This window comes from Balaenoptera ricei, chromosome 18 (genome assembly GCF_028023285.1).
Source record: "Balaenoptera ricei isolate mBalRic1 chromosome 18, mBalRic1.hap2, whole genome shotgun sequence".
Taxonomy (NCBI): Eukaryota; Metazoa; Chordata; class Mammalia; order Artiodactyla; family Balaenopteridae; genus Balaenoptera; species Balaenoptera ricei.
In genome coordinates this window covers 33,189,901-33,203,846 of record NC_082656.1, presented here as the reverse complement: position 1 = coordinate 33,203,846, position 13,946 = coordinate 33,189,901, and the positions used below count along the sequence as shown (strand labels likewise).

General features: G+C 32.7%; 1 protein-coding gene across 1 annotated transcript in view; it reads left to right on the top strand.

Annotated features, from left to right (window-relative positions):
- The window catches only part of DIAPH3 (diaphanous related formin 3), a 569,503-nt gene that overhangs the window by 260,761 nt on the left and 294,796 nt on the right, over positions 1-13,946 (top strand). Inside the window, exons 18-20 of the mRNA XM_059903469.1 lie at positions 1,162-1,257; positions 8,307-8,401; positions 12,370-12,471. Coding sequence (XP_059759452.1) covers positions 1,162-1,257; positions 8,307-8,401; positions 12,370-12,471 — 293 coding nt within the window. The remainder of the gene's footprint in view (positions 1-1,161; positions 1,258-8,306; positions 8,402-12,369; positions 12,472-13,946) is intronic.

The window sequence follows — 13,946 nt, the reverse complement described above, 5'->3', positions numbered from 1 at the left end:
CAGCCAATTATATAGTAAGATATATCATAAATCCTATAGTGCTTAAGACAGAATGATAATAGCACAAGAGTAGTACATGGAACAATGGAGCAGAATTAGAAGTCCAGGAAAACACATAGAATAAAAGTGTAATATAAAATCAGTTGAGAAAGATGGTTGATTATTCATAAAATGATTTAGTTAATAAATATTTTGAAAAATATAAAATTTGATCCCTATTTCACACTATGTACCCAAACATGTAATTATAATGCTTTTCTGACATACAAAGAATTTAATTATAATGTGCTATCTTGTATATGAAGATTGTTTTCGAAGTTATTCTTCCTCAACATTAGTGATTTATTTGTACATATCTAACTAAACAATTTGATCCGTTGTTCTTTGTTATCAAGATCCTAATTTTGTAAAGATGACTTACTTTCATCAGAAGTGCTGTCAATATATGCAAAAGAGAGGAAAGAAGACAGGTTCACTTTATTGGTTACAGCTGTTAACCTTGACTGTCGGGTGCTGTGCTATAATCACAGTTCATATATTGTTGTTTAGCATGATGTATTTATTCTCTTACTTATTTTTTAGCAAGGACAGAGAGGTTAAATGCATTTGCTGATTTTTAAAAGCTCAGATAAAGTAGGTTGAGTATCAAAATTTGAATATTTTTCAAAGATTTGGAAAACAAATTGTAAACATTCTACTCTTCGAGTTTTATATGAGCTGTCTTTTTAAATGAACAAGGTATATCAAACGTAGAACAGTTAGGTGTTTGTCTTTGTTTAGCACTCTTAGAGCTAACTTCTTAACCTATCCTAAGTGTAATACATTTACTTTTATAATTGTGTACTGTACATCGTTCAAAGGAGCTAACTGTACTTATTCTTCACCTGATAGCATTGGTTTCCATAGTGCACATCAACTTTGTTTTTGTTTTTGCTGTTTAGACCTCTAAATATTTACTCTTAGTAGTTTTTCTAGGGAAAGAGCCGCCACTCCCCATCTGAAATAGTTTAGGTCTTTGGATATCTATTATTCTATTATTTTTATAACTGATTGAAACGATTTATATCTTTTTTTAGATTCTTTTATGACAAAGTTCATATCGTGTCTTTTGGCAATTAAGTGCCTACCACCCTTAACATGGATCTATCCTTGGTTTTACAGAGAGAAGAGAAGAGGAAGATTTTGAAGAGAAGAAAGCTATTAAGAAAAGAATTAAAGAACTTAAATTTCTAGATTCTAAAGTTGCCCAGAACCTTTGTAAGTATCAGATTTCAATACAATTAAATTAGCAAAACACACCACTGAACACACTGGTTCCTTTAAATTATTTCATTTTCTTTTTGACTCGCTTTTCATTTTATGTTAATTTTATTATTATCATTTATAATAAATTCAAAGATAATTTTCCTTTCCTTTAGGTAAATTATGAGTTAAATTCTTCAAAAGATTAATGCATATTAGAAGATAAAACTAAGAAAGGGAAATATATTTCCCGTAACTGAAAAGAGACCTACCCTTTAAAGTCTTTCTTTTAAGTATAACAGTAAAGAATTATGGAATTTAGGTGATGACATAATATTTTGAAAAAAATTGGTAGTGGATTATTTCTTCTATACTGCTGAATCTCTATTATTTGTGATACTTGATCACACACAAAGGAGGTTGGAATGTTAATGGAAATAAGGATGATGATTAAAATGAATTCTGTTATCCCATCTGAGCAGTTCAAAGCCTTTCCTCAAAAGTACTGACTGGAAATACTTTAGATTTAATTATTGTTACAGGAGCTAAATTCTTAGTATTGAATTGTTTTCCTGACTGAATTATTGTGGGAGAAGAGGGCAAATAGTTTTGCTTCTGACTGATTTCTAACTGCATCTTAAATGCATCAAAGATAGTTCTATTTGGAACTGAGATAGTATGATCTGGATATATTACTTTTCTGTTGCTATAAGAGGGATAAAATGTGGAGAGTCTAGAGGCATGAAGAGCTAACATGGCTTTTAGTCTGCTTTTCAATTATTACATGCCTCAAGTGAGCTTTTTGCAAGTATTGGGACAAAACAATTCTTGATGAGAGGATAAAGATCCATGCTATTGATTAAAGAGGGAGTTAAGTTAGTGTACAGAGAAGGCAGAGTTGACATTTCTTTTGTGAAAGCTTTGGAACCCTCTTGCTTTGCAACTCACTATGGCAGAGGGCCATCTCTTTTTCTGCAGTGTAAGCCTGACAGGATCCCCATGGGTAGTGTGCAGACATTAGTGCTATTGGCCAATACACAGTTTTCTATTTCTGGGCACATACCTGCCCCTTTCAAGTTAGGTGGTACCATGTGACTTGCTTGGGCCAATGAAAATATCAGTGGGAATGAGGTAACTTTTGTGTGGAAGCATTAATTGCTGATGGGAGCAGCTCTAGAGCTCTCTGCCCCACACCCAGAGTGGTGTTCATCATCCCGATATGAGGGTGATAAGTAAAAGAGCCTGTCTTCCTGGTATGTGATGGACATGTAGTCTGAATTAGAAATGTGTTTTGCAGGGGAGGTTAGACCAGTGAAATTTTGGGGTTTGTTATGTGATACAGATATTTCAGGGAATTTCCCTCTTAAAGGAACATTGTCTCTGTTAAAAGCATTAGTAACTTAGATAATGTCAAAAAGTTCTATACTCTGTGATTTGAAAGATGATTTTTGTCTTAAAAAATGTTTATGACCTGCATTACAAGTTGTCCTGTTAGGTAGGTGTCCTAAAGAAATATCATTTTGAGTATAATTCTTTTTAGATGGGTTAGCCATGATAAGATAGCCTAAATAGCCATCTCAAAGTTGAATAATTGACTTGTTGAATAGGGTTCTATTTACATATTACACACATGTGCTAAATGGGATTTCAAATTTAATTGTAATAGCTGATGTGCTAGTTCTGTATTTGGCTCTTTAACCTTTACTACAGTCTCATCATGTAGGTAGTAGTATTGACATTGTAAGTAGGTGGGTGTAGCAGTTCTGGTAGCAGTTCAGTGTAGCAGTTCTGGTGGGTGTAGCAGTTTAGTGACTTGAAAAAGATTGCTGATTTTGAAAATGGCCTGTAGGGATAGGGCATATTTATTCCTGTTTAGAGATAACAAAATTATATTATCATAAAGAAGGACATTGTTGTCTGGGTTGCTGTAGCTAGGGCATATGTATCCATTCATTTAATTGTTATACATATTTTAAAGTATAAGATCAAAAGGTCAGAATTCATACCAGGTCATCATATTATGAGGTAATCCATCTCAGATTATTCTTACCCTCTCTGATTGTAGCAAGTGTTATGATTTAAGCTTTAAGAAGCTTTAGCAGCCTATAATCTTTACTGTAATTATAGTCTGATTCACAGCTGGTTTTTGTCTAGGAAATTCAGAGTCTTCTGAGATACTGAATTCTGAGAAGAGTCTTGTGATGGTGACAAGACTCTCATATCACTTAGAAATCTAAGATACTTTCTCTTAGATTTCCCTTAACTGAAATATTTCACAGAGTTTTGAGGAAAGGATCTAAAATCCACAGATTTATTTACCTATTTATTTAAAGGTGGGTTGGGATCCCTATATTTTGAGTTTGTAAAGGTTTTGGCAGACTCTGGGCTCAGTGTAAAAGATAGAATTCTAGCCATTCTAGGATCAAGAGATGGCTCGGGAGTTTTACAAGGTTCATATGTTTTACCAGATTTTTTGGAGTGGGTAGTAGAGCTATAAAGGGAGGAACCCTGAAACCTAGGAATTAATGTAAAGGTTTAAATATTTATAAGTTCCCTTGCAGAAAACATGTGTGACTGGTTCCAAAATCTGCACACTTTACACCCCTTCACTGCATTCAAAGCTTCCCACTGGGATCAATATAATCACATTTTGAAGGATAAAATGCATGTTAGTACAAAGATTCAGTTTAATGGATATTTTTTAAGCTTTAAATGAGTATCTCATTATTCTCAATAACTTTTAAATTTTTCTTTTTAAAGGTCTATGCTTGTTTTCTGATTTGTGTGTTATGCATTAGGCCATTTTCAACTCTTCTGTAGTTTATTTGCCCTTAGTTATAGCAAATGTTTTCCCCAAAACTTATTCATAAACTATAAAAAAACCCATAGTTCAATCTTTATAAATATATCTGTTTAATATATATGTTAATTATGGAATAATACCTGAAAGTAGTGGATGAATTACAAATATAGAAGAAAGTTAAGGAATAAGTTACGTCTGTCTGCAAAATAGATTTTTCTATTCACATTTAATTTTTTCTTTCATGTATTATTGTATGTTGTTAAACATGTATTATTAATTGTACATTATGTTATTTATGTTTATATAATTACATAATTGTATAAGTGAGATCATATAGTTGTTTTATTTGCAAAGTTAGGGGGTCCCCAAGACTACCTTCAGTTCTGACACCAGTTGCAAATTTGGGGGTCCCCAAGACCACTCTTAAGTTTGATAATTTGTTAGAAGGACTCACAGAATTGACTGAAAGCTGTTTTACTCATGGTTATAGTTTATTACAGAAAAATGGTACAGATTAAAATTGGCAAAGGGAAGGGGCATGTGGGGCAGAATCCAGGAGAGTTGTAAGCATAAAGTTTGTAGTTGTCCTCTCCCAGTGGAGCCATGGACAGTAGTAGCTTCTCCCAGCAACGATATGTGACATTTCTCACAGATTATTGCCAATAGAGATGCTCACCCTAGCCTTGGTGTTCAGAGTTTTTACTGGGTCTTGATTATAGCTGAACCCCCATATGATGGCCTTAGTTCCCAGCCCCTCCACAGTTCAAGCTAATATTGTGTGACCCAAAGCCCCCACCATAAATCACATTATTAGCATAGACTGTCTGGTGTGGTCCAGTGAATGCCCTCAGTAAACAAAGACACTGTTATCACACAGGGCATTCCAAGGGCTTACAGAGTACCTCATAGGAGCCAGACCTTACTTGGGTAAACTTAATCCTTTACCACACACTATGTCACCTTTTTCCACCAGATGCATTTTGTTTTCATATTATTCATTTAAATTTGTTTTAAATATATTGTTATGACATATTACACATATGAGAGAATATATAAAATGCATGATATATAAATCAAACATTCATACCTAAAGAAATGGAACATTACTAATACTTAGGGACTTATATACGACCCTCTCTAATCTTATCCCCCTTCCTGTGAGAAGTAACCTTATCCTGAATCTTGGGTTAAATATTCCCTTCCTTTTTTCTCTACAGTTTTACCGACCACATACATGTTCCTAAACAATAAGTTGTTGGTTTTGACTAATATTGAATATTACATGTATAAAATCATACCATGTTAATGCATCTAGCTATAGTGTATTCATTTTCATTGCAGTTTAGTGTGTATAACATTCTTTAAATATTATACTTTATTTCATTCGACCTCTGGGTTGTTTCCTACTTTTGGTGATACTAATGATGTGGCATACTATAGTTCTCAGGCTAAATGTCGTCCATTGCCTGTTTTTTTAAATAAGTTTTATTGGAACTTAGCCAGGGCCGTCTTTTACATATTATCTATGGCTGCTTTTGGGCTGCAATAGCAGAGTTGAGTAGTTGTGACAGACTGTATAGCTCACAAAACCTAAAATATTTACCATGTAGCCGTTTACAGAAAAAGTTTGGCTTTTCTCTAAGTATACCCCTACCCTAAGTATATACCTGTTCTGCATTCGTACCAATTTTCTCTTCCAGTATCAAAGCTTGAGTGTTCCCACTGTACAAACTCTCCCATGCTTGGTGTTTTACAAGAAGCTAATGTAGCTTTAAAGAAAAAATTATGTTTAGGACTTGTTGAGCGTCCTTGTTCTGATGATTTGTCTCTCTAAAATTCTGGAAAATGACATTTTCTCTTTAACTATGCTTCTTCTGTGGTGTGTGTGTGTGTGTGTGTGCATGCGTGTGTGTATGTGCATGTGTTCCTTTTGGAACTCCAAGAAGACATTTTTAGGTGTCCTTACTCATCTTCTGTGTCTCTTAACCTAGTACTTTTCCATCTCTTTGTCTTTGTGTTTTGGGTAGCTTCTCTGCCTATGTCACCAGTTTTCTCTTTATCTGATGTCTAATCCATGTGAGTTTTCTATTTCAGTAGCTAAATATATATATTTTTATTTCTAAAGTTTTTTTCTCCCTCAAGTCTTTGTTTCTTTTTATTAATGTTCTTTTCTTTCCTGTCCAGTGTTTCAAACTTTTCTTTCATTTCTTTAAGTAATTATTTCATTTTCTCCAGGATTTCTATTTTCCTTTCTTTCACTACGGCTCAGAAATAGATTTAAGATTAAGATAAAAAATAACTTTTTAAAAATATTTCAAGGTTCTCTGTCCACTTTGCCATGCTGCCTGAAATACAAAACTATAATTTCTTTCTCTCAATTACTGTATTATGCCTCAGTGTAATTCTTTTCTTTTAATCTTTCCATTTAACATTATAACCTTTTCTATGTTTTGTTATTGTGTCCATGGTTAGGTTTCTTGAGTAGAATTTACTGTCTCTCAAAGGGAATTTTAAGGATTCTGATTAATCTTACTATCTTTCTAAGTTTGCAATACAGGTACTATCTTAACAATTTGCCTTCTCAATTTGCTTACTTCTGATGTTTTACATATTATATATTATTTTTTGTAACTTTTTTCTTATTCCTTTGAGTTTTCATACATTTTTCTCATTTTCCTATTTGGACCTCATTGTATTCTAAATGAAGTGGGAGAAAGCCCTCTGAATTTTGAGGCAGGCTCATCCCCCCAATTTCCTTGCTTTTTAATTGTTTTAAGCGCTTTTAATTGTTTCAGTGTTTTCTTTTTATTTTGTCAGATATCAATCTTTTCATGTTTTTCACTGATTTTTATGATTAAGAAGTTCTTCTCTAACCATAAATGAGCTAATTTGCCATGCTAAATTTCTTTTAGTATTCCTATTTGTTAATATTTACATTTAATCCTACAATCATATGCAACTTGTTTTTACATGATGTACAGATTTAGATTTTATTCCCTCTATATCAATTATTCATTGATTATCTCTTTGAGATCATATAGTTATTATCTTTTTGTGCTTTCTAGTGTCTACTACGGGGTTATCCTTTTATAATTCCACTAATCTCTATCTTTTACAATATAATTTAGCTCCTTTGTTCCATCTTATTCTTGGGATATTGAGGATTATACACATTTATAATTTCTAGCACTATTATCCCACATTTATGACTGTGTGAGTTCAAAATGTGTGAATGAAGCTGATGATAAGAACACAGATGGTGCTCTCGTTGTTCATCTGTAGTTGATCCATGGTATCCTCAGGAATACAACCTTGCTCCAAGAAAGAAGAGATCATGTTTTCTCTATCTTATGTAAAATAGTGTTTTTATATGAAAATACCTACAAATAAAATGATATGTTTGGTATATAAAACAAAGTAGTAGGTAGTGGTAGCAAGGTCTGAGTGTGTTCAAGAAGTGACATCTTTCACTGGACAGAAGAAACAATAATACTAGTAGAATAAGGGGGGAAACAGTAAAAGCCTTAAATCTAATGCTATGAAAATATTCTTATATACTTTTGAGATCATTGTGTTTTACCATAAGATGTATGAGGTATAAAAATGTAAATAATGTTGAAATTCTCAGTAATAACATATTATCCCATCTAGTCCATTTGGACAGTTTTCCATTGAAATTTGTGTACTAATATTGCATATTTAAGCTTTAGTTACATAAAAAAGGTATTTCTCTGGCATATTGTCTACAATATTTCTGAACAGTGAAGTGCTATTATAACTTGGAAAAGTGTTAATGCACTGCTTAGCAGTTTTCTTAAAAAAATTTTTTTTCTGGACTATTTAGTAAGGCCAGAAGATATTATGCAGGCTAATAACACACATGTGTAGATAAATATTACATGTACATATTGGGGTTTTATGATTCTTTTCATTACAATGTGATATCTCTATAGTGTTCTAAACATATTTCAGTTTTCTAAAATCACATCAAAATTGGCACCATTCCTATGTTAGGCTAATAACTAAGCATTAAAAATCAACCTCAGAACCAGCATAATAATATAGGACTTGTTTAAACACTAGTTCTAGAACTGGAGAAGGGTATAAAATGTGCTAATGAAAGTTTCCCCCACAGTAATTATATTAAATAATTAAAATCTCTCACTTTATGAATTATTTTTGATTTTATACATAGAACTACATCTCAAATTGTTTTCTTACCTTCTTCATTATGAACCTCTTTTTTTCCTCCTCCTCTTAGCAATCTTCTTGAGTTCTTTTCGGGTGCCATATGAGGAAATCAAAATGATGATATTGGAAGTGGATGAAACACAGTTGGCAGAGTCTATGATTCAGGTAAACAAACAGGCAGAGAGCTTAAATTCCAATATTTCATTGCAAGCTTCTCATTAAATAGAAATCTGTAAGTGAAGCAAAATTCTTAAACTAAATCATTCAACTGGAAAATCATTGCTGCATAATTAGTTTGAGCATAACTTCTGCATTGCCAGGAGATAAAGCTCTGCATCTTCTCTTAACTGCAAACTAAATATAATACTATCAAATGATTACATTTCAATTATTTCAAATGACTGTTTTTGAAAGGCAGATTGTTTACTTTTACACTTATGTTTATGTTTTTGTTACAGTTAAGACTAGTAACATGCTAATTTAAATTTATTTGTATAATCCTTATAGAATGTGTTTTTCTTGGGCTTATATGTCTTATAAAGATGTATTATTGTTTGGTATAGAAGACTGAGGAAATTTTCTCTTTATTTAGAGTTACCTTGATTAACAACCCTTACCTGAGTCATTTGTGTTCCCATGAATTCTAGAAATTTGTTTGCATGGTATTCTGAATCATTCAGAAGGCTGGAAGATTTTTAAAATATTTTCTACTCACAGGATTATTTAACGAATGCTAGTATGGTTTCAGAATTACTTTGCTGAATTCTATACATAAGGTACAGTAATGCATGTCTTGATAGAATTTAAAGTTGGAGAAGCAGACCACAAATCATACAGTGAGAGAATAATATCTTCAGTTTGCTATCTTTTATTCTTATTAGTTAGTGTTAACAACTGATTAAAAATATTCTAGATGTTTTAATCCATCAGTAAGTGGTATCCTTGGAAGTTCTTGGTTTTGTCTGTCCTATCTTCTAAGTGTGGTGGTAATATATAATCCCATCAGTGATTTGTGCTGAGTCTCAGACTCATAAACTACCTAATTCAACAAACCTTCTTCAAGAGTTTTCTTTTTTTTTTTCTCTACTAGTTTCTCTTTACTACATTTTGTCTTTATTCCTGTTGATCATGAATGTGCTTTGTTCTTGAGAGTAGATTTCCAAGTCCCTTCAATAAAATATTTCTACTTAATGCATATGTATTTTTTACAATGTATTTGTTAAATATTTACAGAGTAGCTTTTAACTTGATTATATGAATATTTTGGATGATCATGTGGCTTTTGTTGTTTGAGATGGAAAAAAGTTTGCATTTTAAAATTCATGTCCTAAGAACATTCAGTTCCATATAATTTATTAATATATTAGTTTTCTATTACTGCTTTAACAATTTACCACAAATTTATTGGCTTACTATAAAACAAATGTATTACATTTTTGTAGAACAGAAGTCTGGTGTGGGCCTTACCATGCCAAAGTCCAGGTGTTAGCAGACTTGCATTGCTTTCCGTAGGCTTCAGGGAAGAGTTCATTTCTTTGTCTTTTCCAGCTCCTCATGGTTGCCCGCGTTCCTTGGCTGGTGGATGCCTCCCTTTAATTTCAAGCCAGCAATGTTGCAGCTCTCTGTTCCTGTCTTATATAGTCACATCTTCCTCTTATTCTATTATTCTCTCCCTTTTCCACTTTTAATGACCTTTGTGATTACACTGGGCACATTGGATAATCCAGGATAATCGCTCTAGTTTAGGGTCAGCTGATAGCAACTTTAATTCCATCCCAAACCCTAATTCCCTTTGTCATGTTACCTAATATTTTACAGGTTCTGGGGATTAGGTGTGAACCTCTTAGTGGGATTGGGGCATTATTCTGGTTACCACATTTGCTAAATATAAAACCAATCTTATGAATTTAAAATCTAAAAATTTAGTTTGGACATATGCAAAGTCTTCATATATTCATTAACAATAAGAATTTTATGCTATTTGAAGACTTGTTTTTAATTTTAAAAATACTTTCTAATTGTAAAGTGAAGAACTTGCCTGTTTTGAACAGGGCATGGAAAAAGCATTACTTTGTAATAATCATTATTTTGGTAGGCTTTGTTCATTGTCATGATCTTATTATGGCATATCTAGTTATTTATTCATATAACAAGATGTCAGTATTGATGTCATCTTTGCATGTTATTTTTCCACCTCATTGTTTACCCATTTACCTTTGTCCCATCAGTCTTTAATTAATTAATTAATTAATTAATTTAGCACGTATTTCATAGTGCTCACCATGTGCAGGGCATGGTGTTAGGCTCAATTGGACATAGACTTTACCTTTCTGGAGTGGCAAGGGAGATGGCATTTATATATAACTATAATACAGGATAAATATGGCTGTGTTGAGATTGTTTTAGAACTAGATAATGTGCTAAGTGTGCATATCTGTGTGTAAGGGTCCTTAAAGGTTGAATATGGCATGTATGTAGAAAAGAGCAGAGGGATCGTGTGAGGGAAAAGCTGGGTGTGTGGGGGCAGATGAAGAATTTAGTTCGATGGGAGCTTAGGATGGGAAACATGATCAAGGGAGAGACAAAAGAAGGTCAGGCCTATACTCTTACAAATCACAATAGTTTCATTACTTTAGAAAGCAAAAATAATGAAGTGAAAAATTAATGAATTTGTGATGAAAGATTAAAACTTAAGTATATATTAACTAAAAATATTCAAGGGGATATGATGATTATCTAAAAGGATGCTGAAGAAATCCAGAAGCCCAATGTAACAAATAGATCAGATGTCACCTAGAATGATTAAAAGAAAATATTAATAACCAGGTGTTTTGGTCTCAGGCAATTCTACTAAGAGAAACTTCTGTTTATATGGGAAAATACTTTTATTGTTTTTATTCAGTTTGATAGTATTAATCGTGAATACTTTTTTTAGGGATGATCTTAAATTGCCACTTTTTTGTTTGTTTTTGGCCAGTCAATCAAGTTTATGTCCAAGGGTACACAGTGAGTCAAAAACTTGTTCTTTGATCTAACTCTTTGATATGTAACATTCTCTAACATTATTTTTTAACTAATAACACCTTTGGGGTTTTTTTTCCTCAAATATATTCAGCATGATGTAGGGTTAATTATAATTTATACTTGACTTTGGGCTTGTACAGAGTTTATTGATGGTGTAATTTGGAATTGTGAGCACCAACCACTCTTTTCTTTCTTAATTTTAATATCAGTATACTAACTCGGTATAATACTATCATAGTCGATTATATTTTGATACAAAGGATCTATATAGACTTTGTCTAAGGGATGGTTTAACAGGGAAGCGTAATTATATGTGTTCCCTTGGTCTTTCTCCATTGGGAGTGTTTCTGTTGTCTAAGTGTGTGGCTTGGGAAAGGCTGTGCATGGACAAAGGAGCCAGAACAACCAAATGAACCTGTGGTTTCTGGGCTGCAGATGATATAGGCAAAGGGCTGTTACAGCCACGCACTTAAGTTCTCTCTATATGCTTTCATCTGCAAGGTGTATCATCCTGTGTCTTCAATGCCTTTTCAAATTTTCTTTCACATCAGAAAAGTTACTTTGTCTTTGTTTTAGAGATATCTTCAGTTTTATTATTAAAACTGTAATCATATTGGTTAAATCTTGCAAGTGCTGTCATTACAATTCCCTTGATTTCTTTTCCATTCTTTCCCTTGCCTATTAGTAGCAATACGATGATTTCTTTTATCCCCGTGAGTGAAGTGTTAAAATATGTTTGGCTTTGCCTGATATTTCTGACATTTAATTCCCTAAAGCTGAAATGTAATTGATCACATTTATCCAGGTGAGAAAGCTGTTCCTTTGGTATAGGTTGAATTCTTCTTTCTCCATTACATAGCTAATCAAATAAACATTCAGTACTGCTTGATTTGAATATATAATAACCCTGGATAGAGAAGAGGAAAATTGGTTGCTTTCAAGATGCAGAGAATGTAGCTTAAGGTTTAATATTAGGGAGGTTACCTAGAAATAAAACTAAAGATTAACTTCTTCAATGATTTCCTTCCCATAGTTTATTAAAAATTTTTCCTAGAATTTAAGAAGCACATTAATTAGTGAAGATATTTTCTTTTGGTTTTAATTTTTAGAACTTAATGAAGCATCTTCCTGATCAAGAACAGTTAAATTCACTGTCTCAGTTCAAGAGTGACTATAACAATTTATGTGAACCCGAGCAGTTTGCTGTTGTGGTAAGTACTGTTTCTCAGTGTCAGCTCTCTTTGGAGGGGATTTTTATACAGTGGGAAAACAGAGAAAAGGAAATGTAAGGCTTTTCACATCATCATTGCTCAAAAACCATCTTGCTTTCTTTTTTTAAACCTGAGGATATTTATGGGAAATTATCTTGATTTTAAAATATATATTGAAATTCTAGCCGTAAATGAAGTCCAAGGATTTTTTTCAAAAGCATAAACATGATTTTTTTTTTAAGTTCTGTCTTTAATGTCAAAATGTAAAATGAAACCTGCACTCCTAAGACTAGAGAGTATATTTGTGATTTATTCTAGAGCTGTATATTCCAACATATTGCAAGAGTAGCTTCAGTTTTTCGTTCTAATCATTCACTTCAGTTCATCTCATATTTTAGACTCTGAAATTAGAAATGTAGTCTCTTTCTTGGCAATGAGGGTGAAAAATGAATATGTTTTAGAATATCTTTGAGGCACCTTGATAATCACCTTGTTCCGGCCTCCTACTTTATAGAAGGTAGGGTCTAAAGAGGTGAAAAAAGACTTTCCAGTGTTATATATTAGCTGTATTATAACTTTAAGATTTTTTATCAAGCTTTCTTTTCTCCTGCTCTTTCCTTCTACCATTAAATTACCATTTTGAGATTGGTTACACTCAGCCATCATGATGATATTTTAGAGTAGTATTTCATTTTTTTTAATATATAAGATTATTTTTTTCCTGCAGTCTTCAGCTATATTATTAACAACTTCCAGGGACATGATGGAATTGTATTTGATATAATTTTGAAATTTCGGGTTGGATAACTAAAGGACTATGTCTACATACTATATTTGGCATGTTGTCGACGTTTACTCTTAAACTCCTTCCTATGTCTTCATGAACCCATTCTACTCAGCCCTCCCTACAGCACCTCCCCTCCTCCCTCACCCTCCATCCTGCACCCAAAGTTCACAAACTCAGAATAGAACTCAGAAGAAAATAAAGCACCTTTTTCCTGTTCACAGCCTTATAATTTTTATTATAAAACTTTTAAATTTATTATTTTTAGAAAAATGCTTTTCTTTTTTACCCAATTCGCCAGAGTACTCTTTCCTCCTCATCTTTTTTTTCTCTTTTCTTTTTTTTTTTATTTCCTTATTTATTTTCTTTCACCTGATCACTCTGTCTTTCTCTTGATCCCTATTTGACACAACATCTTCCATATGAGACATGGGAGAATTTGCATTCATTTTTAACCACAGACTACTTAGAGTTTTGATTTTTGCCCATCTTTTTCGACTCTTGAATGAAAAGCATAACATGTAAAATTATAATTTTGAAATATTCCCATCCACATTAAGCCTGAAACACACACAAACTTATGTGAAAATGTCTATTTAACGAGTAACCTTTTATGTTGCATATCATCACAGAGATTTAAAACTATTCCCATGTTCTTTCTAGTGATTGTCACAGAAGAATGAACTCAAAC